The sequence below is a fragment of the Primulina eburnea genome, chromosome 14, assembly GCF_022965805.1.
Source record: "Primulina eburnea isolate SZY01 chromosome 14, ASM2296580v1, whole genome shotgun sequence".
Classification (NCBI taxonomy): domain Eukaryota; kingdom Viridiplantae; phylum Streptophyta; class Magnoliopsida; order Lamiales; family Gesneriaceae; genus Primulina; species Primulina eburnea.
Window position 1 is genome coordinate 32026384 of NC_133114.1, and position 27087 is coordinate 32053470.

At 34.6% G+C, this 27087-nt stretch overlaps 5 protein-coding genes across 7 annotated transcripts; 1 reads left to right on the forward strand and 4 right to left on the reverse strand.

Annotated features, from left to right (window-relative positions):
- Positions 1-1890: 1890 nt before the first annotated feature.
- LOC140811921 (myb family transcription factor EFM-like) lies at positions 1891-4115 on the reverse strand. Its single transcript, XM_073170045.1, has 4 exons — positions 3720-4115; positions 3056-3610; positions 2739-2815; positions 1891-2559 (listed from the first exon to the last, which is right to left on the reverse strand). Exons 1-4 carry the CDS (start codon positions 3895-3897, stop codon positions 2065-2067), a joined length of 1305 nt encoding a protein of 434 aa, XP_073026146.1. The 5' UTR covers positions 3898-4115; the 3' UTR covers positions 1891-2064.
- Positions 4116-8614: 4499 nt separating this feature from the next.
- Positions 8615-11686, forward strand: LOC140813009 (uncharacterized). Of its 3 annotated transcripts, none has more exons than XM_073171410.1 (2): positions 8615-8894; positions 9004-11686. In XM_073171410.1, exon 2 carries the CDS (start codon positions 9021-9023, stop codon positions 11553-11555), a length of 2535 nt encoding a protein of 844 aa, XP_073027511.1. In that variant the 5' UTR covers positions 8615-8894; positions 9004-9020; the 3' UTR covers positions 11556-11686. The 3 variants fall into 3 exon arrangements, with proteins under 3 accessions (XP_073027511.1, XP_073027512.1, XP_073027513.1); XM_073171411.1 differs by having other exon boundaries at positions 8616-8844; XM_073171412.1 differs by having other exon boundaries at positions 8810-8820.
- Positions 11687-13789: 2103 nt separating this feature from the next.
- On the reverse strand, positions 13790-17007 carry LOC140812814 (uncharacterized). Its single transcript, XM_073171182.1, has 5 exons — positions 16768-17007; positions 15068-16406; positions 14604-14873; positions 14299-14454; positions 13790-14127 (listed from the first exon to the last, which is right to left on the reverse strand). The coding sequence occupies exons 1-5, from the start codon at positions 16773-16775 to the stop codon at positions 14008-14010; spliced, it is 1893 nt and encodes a 630-aa protein (XP_073027283.1). The 5' UTR covers positions 16776-17007; the 3' UTR covers positions 13790-14007.
- Positions 17008-17812: 805 nt separating this feature from the next.
- LOC140812506 (protein MOTHER of FT and TFL1-like) lies at positions 17813-19443 on the reverse strand. Its single transcript, XM_073170784.1, has 4 exons — positions 19031-19443; positions 18879-18940; positions 18364-18404; positions 17813-18212 (listed from the first exon to the last, which is right to left on the reverse strand). The coding sequence occupies exons 1-4, from the start codon at positions 19232-19234 to the stop codon at positions 18007-18009; spliced, it is 513 nt and encodes a 170-aa protein (XP_073026885.1). The 5' UTR covers positions 19235-19443; the 3' UTR covers positions 17813-18006.
- A 5051-nt stretch (positions 19444-24494) lies between these two features.
- LOC140811960 (transcription factor MYB41-like) lies at positions 24495-26059 on the reverse strand. The gene is made up of 3 exons (XM_073170098.1): positions 25768-26059; positions 25553-25682; positions 24495-25465 (listed from the first exon to the last, which is right to left on the reverse strand). Exons 1-3 carry the CDS (start codon positions 25898-25900, stop codon positions 24622-24624), a joined length of 1107 nt encoding a protein of 368 aa, XP_073026199.1. The 5' UTR covers positions 25901-26059; the 3' UTR covers positions 24495-24621.
- Between the last annotated feature and the right edge of the window lie 1028 nt (positions 26060-27087).

Below are 27087 nucleotides of genomic sequence, written 5' to 3' on the forward strand. Positions count from 1 at the left end.
TATTATGCTCTCGACACGTATGCATTAACGACTAGTATGTATATGTGTATTCGAAGGTTGCGACATGTCTGAGCTTCAAGGAGGTGCAAAATCGAAGTACTTATCATAGTAAGTAGTGCCCACCATATATGTATGTGCTCAATTATTGACTATTTTTAATCTGACTTTGGAAAATGCGGATGCATCTATCTAGTCGGGCAGACTAGGTACATCAATATTGTATGGTTGAAAGAAGCAACCCGGTTCAAAATTAAAGGATTCTATGAATCATGTGACCTTTGTTCATAAATTTGATGTGATACATTGATCCAGTTGGTCCCAAATCTTACGAGATCATGAAGATTTTGTTTACTATTCACAAGTGAATATGCCATGTTGCATTAATGCTTGATCTATGGCAACATGTGTTCTTTTCTAGCCAATTAAGTGATTACCCAATACAGGAATATAGGTATGATTCATGAAACTAAACGGGTTTTTCCATTCAAAAATGGATAAGTTTGGGCTTTGAGGCCTTATTTTATTGTATAGGCTAATGGGTGGACTCATAGAATTTAAGATTGAAACCAAAAACCATGATTAATGGTCAAACCAATAAGAGAGAATAATTTTTCCTTCTTAGTAATTTTCTCAATTTTAGATTTTGTTAATTAATTTTTCAAATTTTATTTTTGGTATACTGATTTTTTTTTCCGACTTTTTTGGTCAAATCATTGATATGATAATTGATATGTCATCAATTTTTGAAATCATGTCAACCGTATTTTGGTCATATTAGCAATTTCACCAAAATGACAATAAATAAAAAATAAGCGCTTACAAAACAATGACAACTTAATGTATCAAAACACAAAAATGAACAAATTGTTAGATAAAATGCTAATAACAGTAGCGTATAGACAAACTTCTAAAGATGAAGCAGTAACTAAAATAAGTGTGATATTTACAGTAAGAATATTGTGCAAAGGATATCAAAACCAAACCGAGGCCTGTAGCGTGTGCAGTTTCCTTCAAACAGATTCGCTCTCTCCGCTATGTGCTTCGAGGTTGCAGCGGACGTCTATTTCCCAGGATACAACGGACAGACCAGCAGTAATGTCGCACAAATCACTATGCTAGCGAACTAAACAGTATTTGAACTTTATAAGTGAACGGAGTAAGAGCAGAAAGACATCAGAACGAGCAAAAGTGCAGCAAAACGAGCAGAAGCAGAACACAGAGGATTTTGGTGTGTCTTTTCTGCCTTGGCACATCCCCTATTTATACATATCAATCTCAGCCATGCAAAAAGTCAAAGGTTGTCATAAAGAAGGCACACGAAGCACCAATGGTTGGGCACACGAAGCACCAAAAGTCAGGGCATGTGAAATGTCTCCACCGAAAAAATACCAAAGGTTGCCATAAAGAAGGCACACAAAGCACCAACGGTTGGGCAGATGAAACACCAGAAGTCAAGGCATATATATGAAAGGTCTCAACCAAAAAAAATAACAAAAGATGATATAGACTGCTAGGATATTTTTACTTTGATCGGTCCGACATTCGACACACCCAGTCTGGGCTCGTACGCTGGCACACAAAGTGTCAAGCTTTTTCCAGAGTTCAAATCGAGCTCATGATTTACACCCCCACGCCGACGTGTGCGTGAGAGAGTCTTTTAACAAATCATTGTTACACCTCCATAAAGTATAACACAATATAAACTTATCTATACTATTTTATTTTTCCGATGAGGGACAAACCTATATTTCCAAATTTCCATTCACTAACATGGAAAGTCCATAAACTTCACAACCCAATACATTTAATCCAACACAAATTAGTAGGGAATTTAGCAATAAATTATTAGTACTAAAGATTACTAGAAAATTTTGAGTTGGAGAGTAAGAGTGAGACAAACAACTTCTTTTTTTATGAATTAAAAGCAGGGTTGCACGCATGTGCATGTTTCAAAGAGACACATTTCACGTACCCCAATTTTATGAACCTCAACAAATACAAATACAAAAACAACCCTACGCTAATTTTCAATCCTCGTCCTAGGTTATAACATCAATAAAAAATTCAGAATTTCAGACTCATCACAACACTCGCGTTGCTTTCTTCACCTTCCGGCCTTTTCCTGATATCTCCACCATTTTCCCCGCCGCTGTCAGCCTTCCAGCTGCCGCTCTCTGACTTACCATCTTCTATGCTCTCGGACTGGTCTCCGCCGCCACCTTGGACGTCTGAATCTGGGGAGTTGTTTTCTGGAGGCTTGTTGTAGAGGTGTAGCTGGTGGTGATGGTGGATCTGGTGATTAGGCGGCTGAGGGGGTGCTGCTATCGCGGGGTAGATTTCATGCGCCACTTGTGGTGCGGCGGAACAGAAAACAGGAGATACATGATGAGCAGTGTTCGTGTGTGTCCCATACAAGGCGGTGGCTTGTGGGGCCCCGTGTGCTGCTGCCGCTGCTGCGTATTCCGGTGGGACCCATATGCCGCCTAGGACCACCACTTGCGGTGTCGCCGGGGTGGATTGCGAGTTAGGACTCGGTCTTCTTGTGTGGAGTCTATATTTCTGATTTCAAATAGATCGATAAGGATAAGCAGAGACCATAATGGTTAAATATATTATGTTAATTTCCATGGCATAATCAAGTGACATTCGTGCTTGGGTGATTGAGAAATTCGTAAATGAGGTTTTCATGTTTTTGTGTGCGTGAGTGATAGAGAGAGATTAAGGAGACAAAGATTTGCCTGCAAATGACTTTTAACTTCATCATTGGTCAAACCATCAACCTTCATCAGTTCTTTTATTTGTTTAGGAGTAGCCACTGTGACAACAGAGAAGATAATAAATTAGAAAGGTGAATAATGACAATATATATAAGAGATTTAAAGCTGACGCATGCAAATGCGGTGTAATGATTGCTGTATAATATTTGACAGTGAAATTATATATGCTCAACATATTTTAAGCCATAGACACGTTTCATCTTCGTTGTTATTCATCTGAAATTTTGAGTAAGTTTCATTTGAAGTAGATGAAAGCATGAAAAACAATTGAACAGTACATTGTGAACCACCCAACATCTGAAGTGCATTGACAAAACGCCTGTGCAAGTCTGGTGACCAGCATCTCCTAGCCTTTCTCTGAGCTTGGCTCGTTGAATTTGCTGCCTCGTGAACTTGATCTTTCTCCGCACCTGAAATAATATTTACGTTCTCTCTCCTGGAATTTGATTCTAATGAATTCTTTGTAGCATCTAACTCCATCTCTTCTTTCTGTGATACGGAGGAAGCAAGGGCTAATTCTGGAAATGGCGTGAAGTTTCTATCTTTGGATGAAAAAGGAACAAAAGCTCCTCCATTAATGACCCTTTGCTTCCCATTCAAAGCTATCTTCATATGATCATTATTTTCTTTGGGAGACGGAGTCCTGGTTTCACTTTCTTGATTCCAAAGCTGTGCAGATGTCATCCAGTTTGCCTTATCCGCGGAATTATTATTCTGATCAGTTGTAATTTCCGAACTTGTATTCTTCAGTGGAATGAATTCTTCCAACACCGGTCTTCCTCCTTCATTCATTGATCTCTGCAACTGTAACTGTTGCCTCGACGCCTCCATAGCTGAATCATTATATATAAACCCATTTTACTCCAAAACAAACCAAATATAGAACTTGAATTAATATATATATTAAAAACACAGATTCGTGATTTTAAAGAAACCATATACCATTGTTGAGTAGTTGCATGCAAAGAGGAAGCTCCCGCTTGAAAGCATCGATCTTGAGCCTTTCTTCTTCTAGACGAGCCAAAAACTCTTCAAGTTTTTGAGTTGGCTGCATGTAGGGTTTGTAGTCAAAGCTTAGTTCTGAAGATGGTGTCATCATTTCAGGTGCTGCATGTAACATGAAAATCTTTGGCTTGTGAAAATTCAACAGAAACGAATATGGGAAAGGAAGGAAGTGAATTGGAGAAAGAAGGATATCAGAGCAAATGGGAATGGTGCTTTTAAAAATATAGGGTTTGAGTTGGAGGGAGAATAAAGCAGAGTTTTGGAAACAACAGAATGCAATTAGAAAAAAGAGAAAAAAAAAAGCATAAAAGAGAAAACCTGTTGCAAAGAGCAAAGGCAAAAGACTAAGAGAATCTCAGGGGTCCGGAAAAGAACCTTAACTCTCTTATTTCATTGCTTTAGCACCTCAATTTTAAACTCTTAAACTTCCTTTTTTTTTTTTTGCCTTCTTCTTCTTTTCAAATTTTTTGACTCTTTACATTTCACTGCTACTTTATTGATTAAGCCTTTATATATATATATAAAAAATATTTCGCAAAAATATTAAGCCTTTACGTACGAAAAAACATTTCGCAAAAATAATGAGATCGACACAACTACCATATATATATATATATATATATATATATATATATATATATATATATATATATATATATACAGTTTTGTTATCCTGCACACCCACCGTGCACACTTCCGTGAGCACCTATGAGGTGTCACTCACCCATTGGATATGCAATTTTTCTATATTCCATCACATCCAATAGGTGAGTGACACCTCATAGATGCTCACGGAGGTGTGCACGGTGGGTGTGCAGGATAACAAAACTGTATATATATATATATATATGGTAGTTGTGTCGATCTCATTATTTTTGCGAAATGTTTTTTCGTACGTAAAGCAATATATAAGAGAAAATTAATAATATCATTTAGGAATACTGAACTTTTTTAAAAAGTTAATTAGAAATACTCAAATTCATTAGTTAGGGGTTCATATATATGGAGCATATGCGCGCACATTCTTTAATCGATTAGAAATGGTTCAAACTTTGTCACAGCGCAGCGGGATTTCAGACAAATGGAATGGGATACGGAAGCAAATTCAAATCTTAAATTCGGTTCTTTTATTTTTTTTTAAAAAAAATAAGCATATATTTCATTAATATATATACTTTTTTTTCACCGACCGTGAAAAATAAATAAATCCGTTAAATGCGATAAATGAGCAAGGAGATATTCAAGATGGAGTTAAGCATCAATCCAAACCTTCTTTTTAAATTATGCAACTTTAAAAAGTTGCATAATTCCTCTACACTAAAGTGGATTAAGAGAGAAAAAGGGAATATTTGTTCAAGTGCGAAAGAATAAAATATAAAAAGGGAATATCTTAGCGCAAATTCCACGATTCTAATTAAATTAAGAGCACAGAAATCCAAGAATGACGAATCTAGTTTAAAGGACCAAAACATGTTCTCGTAAAAGAATACCAAATTAAAGGAGCGGATCAAGGTATGGGAATCTTCTTTTGCTACCAGCTTTACTCAAGTGGGCAGGAAGGAACCAAAGATTAACTAGTACGTACGGCCACAGGGGGTGAACCAAGTCCCTTGCCCTTGCCCTTGCCTTGGGTATAGCCAGCTCGTGATCGAGTGCGTAGATCGTACGTAGCTCGATCACCCACAATGGGTTAGGTCGATCTCCGCAAACAAAATTAATATGAATTGCTTCTAAAATCTATCACATGCACTCACAAATCTATTCATATTGCATTGCATCAATATGTTAATATATGGTATGATGTTAGATTGGTAATGTTTCTTCAACTAATATGGGCACATATAACTTGTTTTTATACTTAATAATCTCCAATTTTAAGAACTTAGTTATGTTATATATCCTAAAAGACAATTCAAGCTATTTCTTTTGAGAGTTCAAGTCATGGTGATATCCATACAAACTCATGCAACTTGACTCTCATATGCGCCCCGACTCGGTCGATTACAACTCGAATTTTTTTTATCGTATTTAATCCCAAAAATTTATAATTCAAACTACTAAATTTGCATTATCTTTAAAATTTGAACAAAAGTGAGACAACTATATCCAGTATGCCTCTGTAAATTGAATTAATCAATCAAGGTCCGGTTCTAAACCCGGTCGGATGGAGCAAGAAGAAAGGGGTTTAATTTACATGAAAAGTAAAAGGAATCGAATTCTTTGGGTGTGAGAATGCAATGATAGAAGGTTGATCGTTTTCTAAATTAAGCCTTCTCGTACAAGACTCCAATTCACACCTTTTCTTCGTATTTTCTCTTTAATTACCTTTCTCTTCTCTCTCTTTTTTTTTAATAAAAAAATCATTCAATTAATTTATTAATTGATTGATTCCTCTCTCTCTTTCTTTTTCTTTCTTTATCCTCAATTTTTTTTTTCCAATGGATGCCAAAGATACCCTTTTAATTTGGACACGTATATCAACCAAAAAAATATTGTTCCGTTTTGTACCTCTATCGTAGATATGAATATACCTTCTATGCATGTATATCCATTAGTTTCACAGGGCCTATAAAGAAACCCATCATTTTTATAATAAAAATAATATATCAATATTGTCTGGCCCAACGGAATGGAGGCCCAAGATTCAGTCAAATATTAACTTTGGATGTAAACATAACTAGAACATAGGCCCATTATCTTGAAGTTCTAAACTTGGAATACCATAATTACTTAGTTCATAATTCAAAAGATAACGCTGCACTTTTTGCATAAGAGGAAGGAACATACCTGTAATTAATTTGGGTCAAGAGCGTGGGGATGGTACTTGGTAGGGTCAAACAAATTAATATCATTTGAGGGATAAATTTATGTTTTCAAGAAAATTATACGAAATTTGATTATTATTTTTAAATGCAAACATGGGTTGCATCAAAAGGACCAGAAGCTCACGCAAAGAACCAGTTTCATCAGTGGTTTCCAAAGACTTAATTGAAGTTAATTATTTTTAGGGTGTGGAAGTCAGCTCCTACCCATAAGTGTGCGCTAAATGTCTAATGCAGACTTACAAATCACTCTAGAGCAACATCTGACCTACAAACTTGTCCGAAAAAGTGTTAATACTTGATTCTAATTTTCATACGGATCAAGAATGAAGGAACCTCTAGGCCATTTGCGCCAATGTTTCTCTATCATTATAATATTCAATTTTCACCCTGGAGATCAGGAGTCGACACGCTTATAAAACATTGGCTGAAATCATATGTTTACCATACATAAGCATACAGGACAATGAAGAAATGCGAGTTATGTGAGTCCGCCGCAAGATTGTATTGTTGTTCCGATCAAGCTAGCTTGTGTTGGAACTGTGATTCCATGGTTCATTCAGCAAAATGAAAAGCTACATGGATGTGCTTGAGGCATGTGGTTACCCTGGTACACAGGAAGACAAATTCTATATCTTCTTGGAGGTGTGGGTCTCGAATATGACTCGGTGGTTGTCCATGTTACTCCCGAGTGGACACACTGTGCTTTCCTGATCAGGTTGGGGCCCTTCTCTTGTCCCATGAATTAATTCATATCATAATTTTATTAAATTATTCCATAAATTATTTATTTTATTAAAATATTAATTCATATCATAATTTTATTAAAATTAAATAATAAATATACTTAACCTATTTTCAATAATAAATATAAAGATAAATATATAATTATTTATTAAAATTAAATTTATATAATTTAATTCACTAAAAAAAACATTATATACCCAATTAATTAAAATGTATGATTAATTTAATAGATAATTGTAAAAGATATAAGTTTTTTTAAAAAATATATAAAATAGAAAAGTTTTAAAAGAAAGAAAACTAAAACAAACAAAAAAATATTTAATACTGCTATGCCAGGATTGGCGCTGTTCACCATCCCCAACATAGCAGGGTTGGGAGTAGGTCTCATGTGAGACCGTCTCACGGATCTCAATTTGTGAGACGGGTCAACCCTACCCATATTTACATAAAAAGTAATACTCTTAGCATAAAAAGTAATACTTTTTCATGGATTATCCAAATAAAGATCCGTCTCACAAAATACGACCCGTGAGACCGTCTCACACAAGTTTTTGCCTTGAGTTGGAGTGCCAACCCTAAATTGCCAAAGTTGGGGATGCCCTAAAATAAGCATGCAACACTGAGAATACTTTAAAAATGTTGCCAAATAGATTTTAATTTATTTACAAAACAATTCGAATTGTTCTCTCATTTCATAGCATAATTAGTTATTCATTGGTTACTTGTACTAATACAAATCATAAATAAGTATTAGTAATAACTATTAATTATAGAATTATTGTACTACTCAATATTATGAGAAGTAGTTAAAAAAATATGAAAGTAATTGGCAGTATATTTATTAAAGTTTGAAGTAACATAGTCGTCCATATATATTTTGGAAGATAACTGATCTTTTTTATTTCAGTTGTTAATTATCTAATCTTATGGAATCAATTTAAAATACACAAAACATTAGCTAGTCTACATATTAAATTAAACACTTAATTAATCATGTTTAGAGAGTCGCGTGAAACATGCATGCATATTCTTTTCTTACGATGAACTTCAAAATAATTAACGTTGTTTAACTATGTATTCTCATTTCCATTCAAACGGCCCCCAAAGAATTTTACTTTAATTGTTATTCTCATCACTTTCTTAAAGAGGAAAATAAAATTGAAGTAAAGAGATTCTTTAATGGAGTCGTTTATTCTTGGAGTGTAACAATAGAGTAATGATATAATTATGGGACAAAGAAGGCTGTATATTCTTCTTCTGAACTAGGTTCACTCGGCATTTCTTTACAGGGTGTCATGTTACAGCTTCTTTTTTTCTTTTTGGAATGTCTAAAGACTCCAATATTCTTGGAATTGCTTCAAGTCCAAGTGTTAGATTCACGTGTAACGCATGCAGAGCGTCAAATTTCTAGCTATAAATATCAATTATTCTCTCGTACACCATCGCAGACTCCGAATCTCCTGCACTGTGTGAGTTCCCAGTCAGTTCATTTGGTAACATGGTCGCTGCTTCAGTCTCATTTGTCTTCTAAACATTCTTCAATGTACTTACATATTTTCTGTTTTTCTTGTTTTTTGTTTCTCGTCTGGCATTTGTCGAGAATCTGTTTACTTGCTTTCTTTCTGCGTGTATAACGTGATGTTTTTCCACAGGTTTGAGTAAGGCCAATATGGAGATTCCTGTACCGAAGAACTTAAAGAAGCTATGGGAGTTATGGGAACTTCGATCTTTCCTCATCCTAAGCCTATCCCTGCAAGCTGTTCTAATTTTAATTTCCCCTTTGAGGAAGCGAACCAAGAATGATTTTGTATTCATTATTCTGTGGTCTGCATACTTGCTGGCTGATTGGGCAGCTAATTTTGCAGTTGGAATAATATCCAACAGCCAAGGCAATATGAAAGACTGCAGTAACAAGAAGGGCGACTTTGATTCTGATCTTCTGGCATTTTGGGCTCCATTCCTTCTGGTACATCTCGGTGGCCCCGATACGATATCTGCATTTTCTCTGGAGGATAATGAGCTATGGCTCAGGCATTTAGCAGCGCTCGTGTTCCAATCCATGGCTGTAGTATATGTATTCCTTCAGTCCCTGCCCCAGAACCGGGTATGGATACCAACAGTATTCATTTTTATTGATGGACTCATAAAGTATGCAGAAAGGACAATGTCACTCTATCGTGCCAGCTTCAATAGCTTCAAGGAGTCCATGCTTAAGGCTCCTGATCCTGGCGCCAACTATGCCCAGCTCATGGATGAGTACCGTTCGATGAAAGACGCAAATCTACCAACACGTATTGAAATGATTCGCGAACCTGAACGAGGAAAAAAATCTGTGGATAGGGTGAAAAAAGGGAAGTTGAACGATACAGAAGTGGTGCTTTATGCATATCGCTTCTTTGAGACTTTCAAGGGCTTGATAGTCGACCTCATTTTCAGCTCCCGTGAACGTAATCAAAGTAGAGAATTTTTCCTCGAGAGAAATGCGGAAGATGCTTTTAGAGTGATAGAGGTGGAACTTAGTTTCATATACGAGTCCCTCTTTAGCAAGGTGGTGGTTGTGTACTCTTTATACGGATACTTGTTCCGATTCTTCTCTTTTGCTTTAGTTGTAACTTCACTTGGTCTCTTCTATTGTGTGGACAAAACCGACTTTACAGATTCTCGTGATGTTGCCCTCAGTTATACCTTGCTTATCGGAGCCATGGCTTTAGATGTAATAGCTTTCATCAAGCTCATTACCTCTGATTGGCTTACTGTTACCATAAAAAAGCTGCCAGATGTAGACCTCAAGGACCCAACAGAGTACGGACCTGGTGGTGAGAAAAGCTCTGATGGCTACTTTCGGCGCTATTTGCAACTTCTTCGGCAGTTTTTGCATCCTCTGATCCGCCATTGGTCCGAGTCTGTGTCATGTTACAACTTGATATTTTATTGTCTGAATCCTCGTCCACTCTTGAAGGAGAAGATTACCAACTTTTTTAATCTAACAACATTTTTAGACAGCCGCAAATATAGGAAACACGGACAATTTACCGAAGAACTGAGACAACACATATTCGATGAGCTGCATATGAAATCTAAGATGGCGGATGATTTATACACTGCCAAGGAGATAAGTGCAGCAAAAGGTGATTGGACCCTGCGAGTTGAGAGCTGCACCGAGTTCCTTCCTCATATTGTTGACGTGGATTATGACCAGAGCCTTCTGGTATGGCATATTGCCACCGAACTCTGCTACAACGATGAAGCTAAATCTTCATCAGGCAAAGCTGGAGAGAAGGCTTCATTTGGCAAAGATGGGGAGAAGGCTTCATCAGGCGAAGATGGCGAGAATTACAAGAAGTTCTCTAAGCTGCTTTCTGACTACATGTTATATCTCTTGATTATGCAACCTCAAATGATGTCTGAAGTCGCAGGCATCGGACAAATCAGATTCCGAGACACATGTGCAGAGGCCAAAAACTTTTTTGCCAGTCGATCTGTGTACAAGAAAAAGAAAGAAACAATCGGAGCTGGTTTCTTGAAAAAAGTTTGTGGCGCCATCGTTATTCTTATCGCAGGTTTGGTTGCCTTGTTCATTCTACCATTGACCTTTATAATATCCCTTGTGATGAATGGCTGCGACCTGAAAGAAGCGTGTAGGAAGATAACGACACAAGCCTCCAAGTGTTTTTCAGATTGTAAGACGCACTTCTCTTTCTGGAAAGTCGGCAATAATCAAACTTCAAGAAATGAAATGGTTGTCGGGGATAGTAGTCAAGCTCCAAGAAATGAAAACGTCGTCGTCGGGGATAGTAGTCAAGCTTCAAAAAATGGAAAAGGCCGCCGCGTGGATGTTAACGATGAAAATCAAAGAATTGCTTGCGATGCAATTCTTGGTGTTTACACAGAAGTTAAGCCCGCTGCAATAAAGGGCGATAGGAGCAAGTCAGTGTTGTTTGATGGATGCATTCTGGCCAAAGAACTGAAAGCTTGGGAGGAGAAGAATCCGGGGAGAAGTAAATGGTTAATAATGAGCAAAGTTTGGGTTGAGATGATGTCTTATGCTGCTATAAATTGCAGCGCAAACACACATGCCCAGCAGCTGAGCAAAGGTGGAGAGCTCATCACCATCGTTTGGTTTTTGATGATTCATTTTGGTTTGGGAGATCAGTTTCAAATCAACGAGGGCAATGATAGGGCTAAGCTCATTGTGGGCAAGTAGTTTCCATTGGAATAATTCCCTCGTGGTCCATTATGTTTAAACAATTCTCAATTTAGTTCTTTTTCTTTTCAGCGTCTTTATTTAATCTCTTTTGTTTAAAAAATTTTCCTCATTCAGTCTTTATTTTCATTTTACCCATGTTTTCTATTTTTTTTTTCTTTAGTTTTTTAAAATATGAGTATGTGACATTGTTATACCTCGAGCCTGCCAAAAACATAACATTACATAAGATTTTCAGTTTATATATCATAGATCTTTTTATGACTGATCATGCTTCCGTATAATAAATTAAACATTTTATCTTTTTGATCGGAGTGTCGTCGGGTTGTATCTACCTGTTTTTACATATTGATCTTCACAGTCTAACCACGCAGCCGTAACATATAGTTCCTAAAGTAGATCACTTCAACAGCACTTAACACAACCATGTATCATTTCTAACATAACAAATAAGTTTAATTTTTGGTATTTTAGTAAACTCATTTATAATAAATAATTCTATATGGTGTGTATTATACATAGTGTATGAGATTTTATAGGTAATAAAATATGATCTATTATCTTATTTCATTAGTTTTTTTCTTTGAAGTTTTGATGTAATATCAAAGCTCGACTAAAATCTCGACCTGACAGGTTATAGGCAATTCTTGAATAAATTACTACAACAATTTTTCATGTATAGAGATTCTGTGAGATCGTCCTAGCATTAATTTGATAATTACACATTTATTTATCACATATAGTAATGTCGATGGTCGAATCTATCCCTTCTTTAAAAATAGTTTGTATCATTCTCTGAATTGCACCTATGTGAAATAAAGACATAGTTTGTGTTATTTCTATCTTGAGCTTTTGTAATTCTTCCATTATTTCTTCAGAAGATATTAATTACATCTTCATTCGGTTTCCCATAATTTCCATTGGATTGACGTTTCCCTTCTATAGACCTTAGAGATTAGATGATGTTTTATGTTTCTTAGGCCAATATTTCCTAATAACTTTCTTACATGTCCTAGAAAATCTTTAATATTTCTGAAGACTAGAATTATCTCCCATGTTATCAGATATAGTTGTCTAGCCAAACAAACCAACAAAATCTTCATATTTTTGTGTTGAAATACTTTGTCCTCTATCATATTCTGGTTTTGATTATGTTCCATAAGATTCTTCTCTGACTCTGGATTTCTTCTTCTACACATATAATTCTTCCTTAAGTGATATCCTTAAATTAGTATACTTGAACAATATCTCGGTAATAAACTATTTTTCAATATTCGAAGTTGGTTCGAAGTGTTTTATTCCATTCATATCATTTTCTGAACAGTAGGTTGAAATGTGAACTCTTGCTCCACATGTCCAGCAATTACAATATTTAAAAATTTCATTAGCTCGGGTGTGAGTTGTTCTTAAAGTTTTCTTTGTAGGTGTACGTCACGTGATTCGAGATTAGTTCGATGTTTGGGACGATATCTTACTTCATAATGGTCCATTTTTTTGCCCAAATTTGTAAAATTTGACTTATGTTCTAGACCTTACTCTTATTCGTTTCCAAAAACTACCTCTACTTCTCACTTATGACATAAAGATAGGGATGAAAATTTTCTTCACAGATTGAGTTCCCGCGAGAAAAACTCGAAACAGGGATGTGGATCTTCGATTTTTTTGGGTTCGTGTTCGAGGAATTTTTAAAATCCCACCCAAATTTTTGATGTCCGAAAATAATATTAATAATAAAAATAATTATATTATTAATATTAAATAATATTATTAATATTGATATTAATATTATCTTTAATAATATATAATAATAAGTTTTGGTCAACTTTAAGATTTGCAAAATACAATGTAAGGTCTTGTAGATCATCTAGATCAATCATCTCTTTAGTTGTCATTGGATTATTGCGTTTTATGAGATGGCTTTGATGAGATTGATCATTTGCTCATCGTCGGTTAAAGGTTTTGTATCAATCTTCCCTCTTTAAAAATTTACAACTCATTAACTGAAAGTGTCACACATAAATTTGAAAAATATTTTTTGGTAAGAGTTTAGCTAAACGGATATTGCATTCCTCTGATCTCTAAATTGTATCCTCCTTCCCATACTTGGAACTATTTTGTTTAATTTATGCATAAATTTTGTGTGCTAAAAATAGAGATATAAAAAAAAAATTAATTGATTTGACATGACTCACCCGTTGACTTTGGGTAAGAGTCTATTTAAGTTTAGATTTTAACCGGCAGATCTAGTGATTTAGACCTATACTCGATCCATTGCATTCCTTGGTTGACCTGAAGGTGCAAACAAGAGCTGACAGGCTCGACTCAAGTTCGGCTAAAACTCGAGTTCGAGTAGCTCTAGATGAAATTTTACATGATGTAGATGCAGAACATACTATTAAATGAATTGGTCTACCTTAACCAACGATAATGATAGGCAGTTGTTAAAAGCCATTCACGGGGCCATGAGTCCTTCAATTGTGTAAGAAAGTGATTTCGCCCAGTCGACTTTAAGAAGCAGTGTTTGTAATGTATGCATCACATCATAATCTGGATCGAGCTTCCGCTGCCAGCCCTGTAAATAAAAATGACAGTTACCAACTATTATAGAACAGACTGACCAAAGGATACCAAGAATTCTAGATGAAAGTTGATAAACATCAAAGGTTGCATTTTCCTGGATCAAGAATAATTTTGCCTCCTTCAAACTATAACTATGAAAAAGAGAAAAATTAAGCAAGAGTACCTCAAGGACCAAAATTGTGACCATCACAGCACAAACACTGCCATCAACATTGACTTTATGACGCCGGACTTGCTCAAGAACTTGTAGCATACATTCAGCGGGATGAACCAGATCTCCTTCTGGGGTACCCCAAAAATCAAATGATTCTTTCACTTCCTGTCAAGCAACGTAATTGAAGAGCTTACAAGATAAAATAAAATTTTCTACAAATCACACACGATATGGCAACAAAAAATGTGGTGCCCAATTCTATAAAGGCCATGTCTAAGATTCTGCATTTATATCATTCAGTGTTCAAGATTCACCTGAATGAAGGCCTCAGGGCTTGGGCAGTTCTGTTTCTTTGAAAATCTCAGAGTGCACTGTGCTGCAGTTCGGCCATCTCTACGAGCAACAGCAGTAAAGAACTCAACTAAATTTGAGCGATCATAATTAGAAAGTTCTGCAGTCATTCCCACATCGATGAATATGACATGAGGCTTGGTTTTGAACAGCTTTTTCCTGGAAGATTTGTTTCTACCTACACGAACCAGGATGTTACCAGGATGCATGTCAGCATGAACAAAATTGTCTACCTGACAAAGACAAGGAAAACAATCTCAGATATTTAAACTACAAGTAGCTAACCATAATTGCGAACAATAAGAATATAATTATTTTCATAGCCAAGGGAGTTGGAAACAGAAGGAAAAGTTGTTCAATTTGAAATACCAGCATATAATGTATGAGGATGTTACTTGAAAGAAGGAAAATAAGACATATTTGTTACCAAAAGCATCTTAAGCAAAACATGCGTTCCAATATGGGCAAGAGAACTTTTTAGTCGCTCATTCCCTTCGAGCTCATCAACAAAGTAAGAAACACTTTCTCCGTGCTCAAAAGTTTCCACCAAAACAGCTGGATGTACTAAAGGATATACAGGTTTGGGGAAGGAAACATCCTTCCATCTCCGAAAATTATATATGAAGCGGCTCAAGTGAGCAGCTTCTCGAGAAAGATCAACTTGAGACATCATAAAAACTGCAAACTGCCGTACACTTTCATCCAATCTCAACCAATTCAAAGCAGGAATTAAGCTTGAGATTTTTGCCACAAGATTAATTATCTCGAAATCCCGTTTTATAGATTCGCCAACTCCTGGATGTCTCACCTTTACTGCAACCAGCAATGGTTTCGTCTGACGACCAGGATATCGAGACCGCAGAGAAGCCTTGTGTATTTGAGCAATACTTCCAGATGCCACAGGTTCTACCTCAAAGTCATTGAAAATTTCAGAAATCTTACGGCCAAAAGCTTTCTCAATAGCCTTCTTCGTGTAGGCAAAACTATGTTCCGGAGCTTTTGTGTGAAGCTTTGACAATTCGCTGCACAAATCTCTAGGAAAGAGATCGGGTCGTGTGGCAGCCCACTGGCCCCATTTTATGAATGCAGGCCCTGCTCTTTCTAGAGTTCGACGAACAACCTGAAGCCACAATTCCCTGAATTGCGGTCCAAAAGTATCTGCAAATGGAGCCATGCCAATGCTTGGTGTAAAAAGAACAACCAAAAATATCGCTCTTAATAACAGCAAAAAGCCATCGAATATGTATAGGATCAATCTAGTCAAGAAGAGATGGCTGTCTTCTGCACGCATGTATAAAGTATTTCTTGGCCGAAAGACATTTTTGTCTTCAACCGGTTGTGCCCATGCCACGTGTGTTCCACAGACTAAAGCAAATATGCCAGGAACAACCATGTAAGAATTGCTCAATGCCAAGATGACAGCCTGAGCCATCCTGTGAAAGGGGAGACAAGTCCAGCAACTATGCGCACACATTTGTGCCAACCTCTTCCAAGCAACTCCGGCATGATGAGCTATAGTATTACTCGATGGAAAAACTAAATACTGCCGAAAATAACCATTACAGAAACCTTTTCCGATATCAGGTGTCGCATTCCAAGCATGTCTTCTGCTGGGAAAAGAATACTGCAGGTAGAGTCTATATCGGCCAGAACAGTTGAAACCTGCTCTATTAAAAAAACCATATTTTGAACTTTCCGAATATATGCTAACTCGGTTTATCAGTGAAGACCGTGACACTCTCAAGATGTTTCTATCAGTCAAGAATCTGCAACAGTTTTGAAGGTCAAAACCCCACCGCTACTGAGACTGTTTGATCAAAAAACCAAAAACATTTGTACAAACAAAACTGCCTGACTTTCATGTATTCGAAAAACATCGACTCGGTACACATATACTAAAAGTGACCAATTTCCATGTATTTTTTGCACTAAAAAAAAGAATGCGAGGGCTAGATCATGCATAATCCGTCGGTTAATTGAATAAAACAAACACATGATTTCCATCCAGTACACAAGAAAGATCAAATAATTCTAATCACAAAATGATTCCAAATACAAAAGAGCTAAAAAGGCAACCACGTAGATCACAGGAATATCAAGGAAAAGTGGAAAACAGAGAAAGCAGACCTGAACATGATGAAACTGGGCTCGAGACAAAAGGGTGGAGGCTAACGTGAGTATCTCTCCGACAAACATTGTCTAAAGAATGATGAAGATTCAACCATAAATATCTATCACTTTTCACAGATTCAACTCAACAGCAAGCGATGAAAGGATGACGAGCAAAAAGAAGAACACCCAAGGTTCGGATCCAAAGAACAAATAGCCGATTCAATTTCCTTCTTTTTTTTATATTTATTTGCAGTTGTTTACCTTGATTTGATATTTAAATGTGACTATGCACGTATTTACGTTAGAGGACGAGATGGAGACAACAAGCACCCATAACCTTACCACATATTAATAAATAAATAAATAATAATTTAAAAAGGTAAACCGGCATTACTGATAACTTTGTTCGAAACTAAAATTCGGTGGCGATTTAAATATAGTTAACATGATATTATTTCGTATTTTCTGAAAGAGGAGTATTTTAAAATTTATATATATATAATTGAATATGTTATTTGGAACTCTAGCCACTTTATGCAAATATACTAGTATCAAAATTAATTTGTGCATCTTTTTTTCCATATTCATAAAGATTTTTATGTTTTATTTTTTAAAAACAAGCCAACCATGAATCTAGAAAAAAATGGTTAATAACCCTATTTCAAAATTATAATGTTGTTATCATTCAAATATATATATTTAAAATATTTTAATAATTTAAAAAAATATAAGAATACGTGCCGACAATAAAGGTGAAAACAAAATATTACTTGAATTGTAAAAAACAAATGATATAAATATAGATTAATATGAATTAAAGATAACTGTTGCATAATTATAATTGTACTATTTTCTCTTTTTTGTTTTTTCTACCTTTATGGATATTCAAGAAGAAGTTATATTTTTCGAGTGACTGACTTCATATATATTAAATTATATATCTTAGTAATCGAAATCGGCTTACTGAAATTATGCTGTAAAATGGAAAGGTATATTACTTTAAAACATTTACTTAATTACCAAAGATGCAATCGAAAATATCACACTGCTTGAAGCAATAAATACAAAAATAACCCAATATTATATATCCTCCGACTTGGCACACTCTATAGCACATACAGAATATAGATAACGAATATAATATTATATATTTATTTATTTTTCACTAATTTTTAATAATATTATCATCTCCCATGCTAAGTATGTAACAACTGGTTAGCCAGCTAGACGTGGTGTTAACTTCCATCCTTGCCGTCATATCTTTGATGACTCGAAATACAAGGCAGCTGCAGGAAGCCCGAGTTCATTCTCAGCTGAAAACCGGCGTGTGGAAAAATGTTGCCGCTCCACCGGCTTTGCAGTCACGGCTTCCATCTTCCCATGCTGCTGAAACGCAGCAAAGACGTAACGGTGAGTGCCCACTGGTGGCTGAGGTCCCATGTATGGCATCACCTCCTTCCCTGCATATTCCAACTCCACATTAAATATTGTCAACCATTTCAACCATTAATTATATATAGATATATAAAACTTATTCGTTACTGACTCTTGAAAAAATTGCATTCCCACTAATTCTTGTTCTTTGTCAATTGTTAAAAAAATGGGATACACCTTTACTGGCATCTGATCCTCCCGGTATATCTACTACTAGCCTGCACTTAAAAAAAAAAAAAAAAAAAAACACAGATAATTTAACTTGATCAATACAACATTTAGGAAGAACTTATTCTTGGCTAGCTACCACTTCAACTAATTTATTCTTGGCCTGCATAAAACATTTTGAAGTGATTCAAATCTTTGTTATCGCTGAAAAAAAAAGTGATTATTGGTTTGAGTTAAAAATCAATTTTTTAACTCAAAAACTTCTTCTTTAGAATCAATTATTGGTTTCAAACATTGTTTTTATTTCTCCATTATCTATATAAATTTAAAGCCGTTACAAACACTCCTGGATGCTCAGCCCTGAGATGTGTTTCCTACCTAGCGTAGATTCTAAATAAAAAACATATAAATGCATTAAAAGGTTCTAAACAACCAGAAACGCCCAAGTCAAAATCTTACTAGTATACCCACTATCCATAAAATTTAGTATAAATTAAATCACAATCAAAAGTTAAAGGGCTTGCCAATGCAACCACTCTCTGAAAGTTGGTTCACTTGGATTTGGAGCATCAGGATCAACCATGACCTAAATAAAACAAAACCCATGATAATAATTAACCCTCTCCCAATTAATTCATCAATTTAATTAGAGATTTTGATTAGTATGATGACTAACAAGCGAGTAATAATTGGAGGATCCCCTGATATGAACCGTAGGCCTCTCATCCCCCATGGGTGGCTTGATTTCACACCCGTTACTTATCTGTTTTGCGCCGTATCGTACCAACAGTTCTGCCAACGGGACGAACATGTCTACCACGTCTCCGATGACTCTTCCGAGCACCAGGGAATCAACGGCTGACCTAGGCATTTGAGCCATTTTAAGTATGCCCAACTGATTTTTACATAAACTACAAATCCAAGAAATCTAGACACTTGGTATTAGTCAATGTACTGAACCAGCTAGCTATCGATGAAGTGATCGGAGAACATCTTTACATATTGTATAATCCTACATATAGGAAGACAAAGAAGAAGACACGTAGAGAGAAAAGATTTGATAATGCATGGACGCGTGGGAATCGCTAACTAAACTAAAACTCAGCTGGTTGAAATGTGTCACTTGGTTATAAGGACTTGCGTTTTCCAGCCAGGGTATAATTCTAGGGGCACCGGAAAACACGTTTATGTTCATATTTATCTCATCATTTTTATAATTAATTTGATTTATATAAATAAATATAATATTATAATCATTAAAAAAAATGATAATTTTTTATAATGAATTCAATTTATAGTAATTCTAAAAATTAACGAGTGATTAAATTAATTTAAAACAATGAAATCAAACAACAAAAAAAGACAGAAAAACTAAAGTATAATTAAAAATAATGAAATAAAAAAGGAAAGACAAAATATCTGAATATTACATCATTTTTATCTCATTTTTAATAAATAGTAACAAATATATGTATGAATTAGTGCTCGTCACATACACTAGGTGCTACAGAAATCTTGTGTTCTTTGAAAAAATAATTTGGAGCTTAATAATTTTTTAATTAATTTTATTTATATTAAAATATGAATAATATCATATAAAAATTTACAAAGATTATACTAAAATTTGATGGGGAGCCAACCCCCAATTTGGTGTGAGGTCCAACCAAACGGACCATAATGTTGGTCTAAGGCCTTCAGAGATTTGATGAGGGACGAGCAGTAATTTGGTGGGAGGCCATACGGCCCATACTAAACTAAACATAGTGTCGGTATACTGTTTTGTGATTTAATAGTAGTAAGATCAATAATCTCCTAAAAAAGAATTAATGAATTGTCTTAAAAATTAATCACGTTTTGTTCCCTCGCATGAACTATTCTTGGTCCTTGGACGTTCATTAGTTTGCATTTTAATTTAACATATAAAATAGTAAGTTAGTTGTGAACTTCAGATTGAAAAATGATGGCAATAATCTTTAATTAAATCCAGTTATTTCAAATATGTAGATATCATGCAGGCTAGATTGAGGAACAATCCATCATATGTTTGGCGATCTTTATTGTGGAGTAGGAAGCTTATCAAGAAAGTATTATGCCAATGATATCGAACCACGGCCTCCCATATCTATGGATCTGGGAATGACACTATACCAATGTACTCGAGTAGATGATCATGGTGTGAATCTCTGTACTCTAAATCTCATAATACTGCTCGGGCTCATCTGACATGCGGTAGTCTGATCTGTTTTCTTTGTTCTTGTGAATGTGGGGATGTACTTGGCTGATGCTTCCTCAGCCTTCCAATTTCACTATGGTCAGAGCTCTAAGATGACTCGTACACTTATGGGATATCAATTACCTATATGTCTAAGCTATTTTAAAAATTATTCATCTATTTTAAAAGTTATTATTGTATATAGCAAGTGAAAAGGATTAATTTCAAAGCAAACACATGAATTATTTACACATTTTAATTTAAACTAACCTAGCAAAATTATTAAGTATTTTGTGTCATTCCCATAAAATATCCATCACTCTTTTCATTTTTAGTTTTTTCATTAAAATATTGATATGAGATCAAATACATAATATCAATATTTTTCGGTGTGTAATAAGTATTTCTCGGTTCAATGTTAACATTCGAGTGAAAAATGACAAAAGTTGAAAATAAAATTCAAGTTAATTCATTAAGATTATAAATTGATTGATGATAAGACCAAAAATAAAAAAATTTGTAAATTATGAGAATGTTATAATTTATTTTAAGTAATTTATTTTAACTTAAAAGACCAAAACTCTATAAATATTCAAATATTTAATTAATATAAATGAATCGGTCGTATGTAAGGGAATCAACATCTCAACGTGCGACATAATACAAGTCAATCTAGCTAGCCACATACAAATTATCAACGTGATTGGACCAAAAAACAGAAATCAGGAATAATAAATATTATTTGTTAGGCCCCACTAAGCACATAAGATACCCACTCAAGTTTATGTTTTAAAACTAAAAATAATTTAATAACTGATTTTTTCCCTTAAAAATGCAATCCTGAAATATAAAGCTTTAATACATTTAGTTTTTCAGTTTATCCCTATTTATTATTATGACTCTTTAAGCCGATCATGTATATGTTGTCCGGTGTAAAATAACCCGGATCTCAAGACATGGCATTGTGTACTTTCATGAGTTTGTTGTATTTGGTAATTTGTAAGATCGAGTGTATTATTAAATATATTTGTGATCGATTAATAATGGTAATGTTGAATGAATGTTTATGATCACTAAAAAAATTTCGATTATGTTGTGTGAATCGAATAATTATGCAAATTACATTTCCAAGTCTTGTTTCATTTTAGTCCAAAAGTTTCAAATAGCTTCAAGCTTCCTTTTTCTTCAATGACAAGATCGAGCACCCAATCAAACCAAAAGTAAGCAAATTTTAAAAGAAAATATAGAACGTCATAAGACAATGTGAAACACAACCAAAACACATAAACCCGAGGGACGAAATCCTGTGCTCAAATTGGTATTCTATCTTCCTACACAAATTAGTAAAAGTTAACACATCTTATTCTACAAAAATCATACCATAATCTAATATGCATCTGAAATCCGATTTCAGCTGAACGAAGTTCATTTGATTTTTGGTGATTTTTATATATATGTGTTATTAATAGCAAATTATAGCACGAAATGGAGCATATAACGATTTTAGGGTCAAACATTTGATAAGGGAAAAAAATTATTATTTTACCGGTCAAAAATTTTAAACGAGGAGCGTTTTTCTTTGGGCGGTCGAGATAGAAAGGGATTCGAATGAAAGAGACCTTTGTGATTATTTTATTACCGTAACCAAATAGGTACAGAGGTGTTATTCGACACGTTATTCTATAGATTTATTAATCCTATTTTTTCACATTACCATTTGTGTTTATCTGTTCATATTATAGCCTCCGTCCAACATATTTTTTTTTTAAAAATATATTATTATAGCTAATTTTTAAACCTTTTTCCAAAAATATTCTATCCAAAACTCGTCAGATTTTAATGACGTAGTTGTGACGTAGGAATGTCTGAAAGACATGCGCGTAGTATATTTTATTATTATTTAATTAATGAGGCATCTGTGTAAGCCAGCTATACGTAGAAATTTGACCTCGTTTTTTTCACAATAATTTATTATAAAATAGTTCCATTAATTAGCATGCATTGATAAGGAGGCCTCGAAAATCAAGTGAAGATGACGATTATGCCCTGCTGTTCTTCAAATTATGCACTAATAATTGGAGCCAGCCATTCAATCATGTCTTTTTTTTTTTTTTTGAAAAGTCTTTGGTACGTATGGGACTGTAGCTCCGTATTGTCCCCTTATAGAAAAATATGCCGCCTTGCTATTGGATTAGATTACTGCTTAATATGGAACTTCGCTATGTCATTTATTGACCACTCCTTCTCAGATCAAATTCACTTGAGTACTGACTTATTATTATTACAAGTATACGATGAGGTTAATTAATTAGTAAATGAAAGATGATTTGATAGTTGAAACTAAAATACTTTCGCAGACGTATCAAATTCCTAATAATTAGTTGGTGTTTTAATTTTTCTATTTCCTTGACAATATATGGCTCATCAATACAAATTCCGGTGTTTTTTTTTTTGGAAAATTTGTTTAAGTTTTGTAATTTTACGATTTCAGTAATCTATATTATGATATTTCAATATTAATCATATATATTTTCTTATTTGATAATTTAAGCCATTTTTTAACAGATATATATATATATATATATATATATATATATATATATATATATATATATGAGTATTACATCAATGTCATGTCTTAAAAAATAATAATTTTTTTTAAAAAAAAACCATAAAGGAGTAAACTGGCAGAGGGAATTAAAAAGACAAAAATACAAATTTTTCTTTGTTTTTAAAAGAGAATCGAGCCACTCACTATTTGGCCAAGAGCAAATATTCAACAAATCACGGCATGGGAAAATGATAGTGATCGATGTTGAATTGATACGAAAATCAAATTGTGCATATTTCTACGCATTTTGAATTAATATAGAGAGAATATATCAGATATGAATTAAGAATTGAGATTGTAAAAAAATTAATTAAAAATTAATTCTCACCTCCACTGGATTTAATTTGACCCTTGGTCAGCATTTCAAGCTTTAAATAAAAAACAGTACAAGTTTTAATTATGCATGCATGAGAGGAACTGACTGTGGCCGCACAGTGACAATAGGATAAGATCTGGTGTTTGACAACTCAGATGGGACCACTGCGTATACGTGTCTCCTTCTTTGACGAACGCCTCATTAATTCTTACCAAAACCAAAATAAACACAAGACCCATGCATTATTTCCTTTATAATAAAAATTTCGAAAGTGGTCCCTACTTATTTATTCGCCTTCTATAACTTGGACACGTTCCTCCTGCAAAGTCAATACGGAAATACATATAATAATTACGTGAATTGACACTTGCTACGCAACGACCCGCTGCCTTCACGTCTCCGGCCACCATCCGATGACTGTCTCCGCCAGCATAGAACTGTTGGGATCGAGGAAACCAAGTTTAGTTGAAACCCTTTTCGGTTTTTGTTTCAGTTTATAACTTAATGTTATTGAATTAAATATTTTCATGAAATATTTTAAAATAATAACCGCAGAAAGGAGACAGATAGCTGGTTTACCGAAGATATCATACACACAGATATGATGATTATAAACACCGGTTGATTCGTGGACGTGATGATTGATCATGACGCATAATTTAAAAGAATGATAATTTTTAATTAATATATTAAGAGATTGATTTTTTTTTTTTTTAATAATTTGAGTCAAAGGTTGAATAAAATAAAAATATATAATTACTAGCTGCCTTATTTTCCGAACCAAGCCGGGTTATATTTTATGATCAAATAAATGAAATAGGAAGTAGAATTCTGAATGTTACGTACGTTTTCATCTTATTATTTTTAAATGGTGGTCACTTTTTTAGTCAGCATTAAAAATCCATAAATAATTGGAAGAGATCCAATGAAGAATCAAATCAAGATCATGGTAATATATTCTTTATCAACGAAATATCTTTGAATGAACAATAACAAATTAATGTGACGTCTCACAATGTGCGTAGCAAGTGCTAGAAGATCGGATTGAGTTCATTAATAGGAACATAATTATTTAAAAAATGAACTTATAATAACATATATATATTACGTGCTCAAGAAATTCATAAACTACATGAAATCATTAAAAATATCTGAAATTTCAAACTGCAAAATGTCGCTGCAGCTTTCCCTTGGTTCATCTTGATCAGTGCTACTAGTACTGCAGATATAGTTCGAATTAGAATGCAACGGGGCCGGACTCGAGGAAGGGGTCGATATATTCGACAGAACGGACTGGAAACCAAAATCATGGCTGCTATTAGAGTGAAAGGTAGGAGTTTCTGAGGATGAATTTATCGGATCCAGGACGTGTTGGTCGGACCCGTTACAGCCATAGTTCATTAATGGTACATAATCTTCTGTCAAATTTGTGGACATTCCATTGTTATCCTGCCATTCATTAATAAACTCTTGGACTTCTTGTGTCGGCCTGAACTCGGAAAGAATATGTGGGAGTTTTTCAACGTCGTGGCCGCCGTATTGAGTGAACTGGTAAGCCTGATCACGCTCGAACAGAGCAGCAGAAGGTGTAGAATCCAAACAAGGATCAGGGTTTTGCAAATCTTGGATCGGGTTTTGCATTTGGGAAGAATAATTGATTGGTGAAGCTGTGGGTATTAGAAACTCATGGTTTTGGCTCTGAGTAGATAAAAGGGAAGTGGCTAATCTTATCAACTGAGGATTAATAAAAGGTTGCAACCCTAATAACCTCGAAAAATTCATTTGGGGGGGTGTCGAATTGTCGTAGAAAGATGAGCGCAGGATTGTGGAAAGGTCCAGAAGATCAAGTCGAGGACTGTGGGTCACGGGGTCTATTCCCATCCGAAGAAGCCTTTTTCGAATATGCGTGTTCCAGTAATTCTTGATCTCATTATCAGTTCGTCCCGGGAGTCGAGCAGCAATTGCGGACCACCTATTAAGTCAAAGGAACAACACTTGTAACTTTTTGAGCCCACCAAAATCTTTGGAAAAGGTGAGGAGATTGAAAATGTTTACTTACTTGTTTCCCAAGATGCTGTGAAGTTGAATAATTGTCTCTTCTTCTTCAAATGAAAATCGTCCCCTCTTGATATCGGGCCGGAGATAATTCGTCCACCTCAGCCGGCAACTCTTTCCACACCTTTGCAATCCTATACATGTATTAAACAAAATCAATTAAACTTCTGAGTTTGGCTGACACATCAAGAAACGAAAAAAAAACATCAAGAAACAAACCAGCATTCTTCGGAAGAGTTCTCCAGTTCCCACAGCCGTTCATGTTGATATAATCAACGAGCTTCTGATCTTCTTCCGGCGTCCACGGCCCTTTCTTGAGTCCATTTTTGTCACAACAAGGACTTCTCCCCATTCCAGTAGATGTCTCTGTATCCTAAATTTAGAGTTGTAATAATTAAGATTAATGAGCTCCAATGATTGTGGAGGGAAAATAAAGTACGTAGGATCCGTATATTAATATAGTAAGTCATTGGATTTGGGATGTAGTATATATAGTGGGGGAAGAATTGAGGCTTAAGGTCATATAAAATTTTCGTCCAAGTGAATCGTTACCGTCCTTGTTACAAACTTATGCAACGTGTCCCTTCTCTTCTATTTGTAGGCTGTATAAATTGTCAATTCCCTGTATCTTTTTCCTCCTTCACTCAAATCTCTCGTAGTACCAATAATTATCCACTTTCGTGTACCGTTAACTAATCTCTTACAACTAATTTACCCTTCAACTTTAGGTAAATATAAGGTGCAAACAAACATCGTTAGCTGGATGGTAAATGGTCTATACGTAAAATATGATTATTTGTTTATGTATAGTATATGTTTACTTTTCAAATATTTATTATAAATATAATTTTCTGTATTTAAATTATGATTAGATAGAGTTTAAGGTGTTTACCAATTGACAAAAACTTGTGTGAGACGGTCTCACGGGTCGTATTTTGTAAGACGGATATTATTTGGGTCATTAATGAAAAAATATTATGTTACAAGTATTATTTTTATTGTGAATATGGGTAGGGTTGACCCTTCTCAATGATTAAATGTGGATAATTATTGATGAGATATTTTAAATATACTAATAAGTACATAAAATAAAATCTCTATTTATATAGAATGTTGAGATGAATCGAAAAGGTATAATATAATTTCTCCATGAGTAAATTCCTCAACACAACTTAAGCAGAGTCGTGGAGCCAAGTCCAGTCTACTCTACATGTATCTACTTTGAATTTTTGGGGCGAGCACAAAGTAAACTGCCTAAAAGAAATTTAAGTCCTTTTGGTTCACCATTCTTAGAAATTGGGAAATAAAAGGCGGGACGAAAAGGGTGATGGCCATAGCACACTTTTCTCATTTTTTAATTATAAAAATACTAATTCATAATTACCACATAATTTCCAAAAGCAAAATAATTATAACTTGTATTATTAAGCATCGACCCAGTTAAATATATAACTAGCTTAGGTGTTTTAAAATATACAAACATAAATTATTTATATCCTTTTTTTATTTTAATTAATAGAATTTTTATTTTTAACTTTA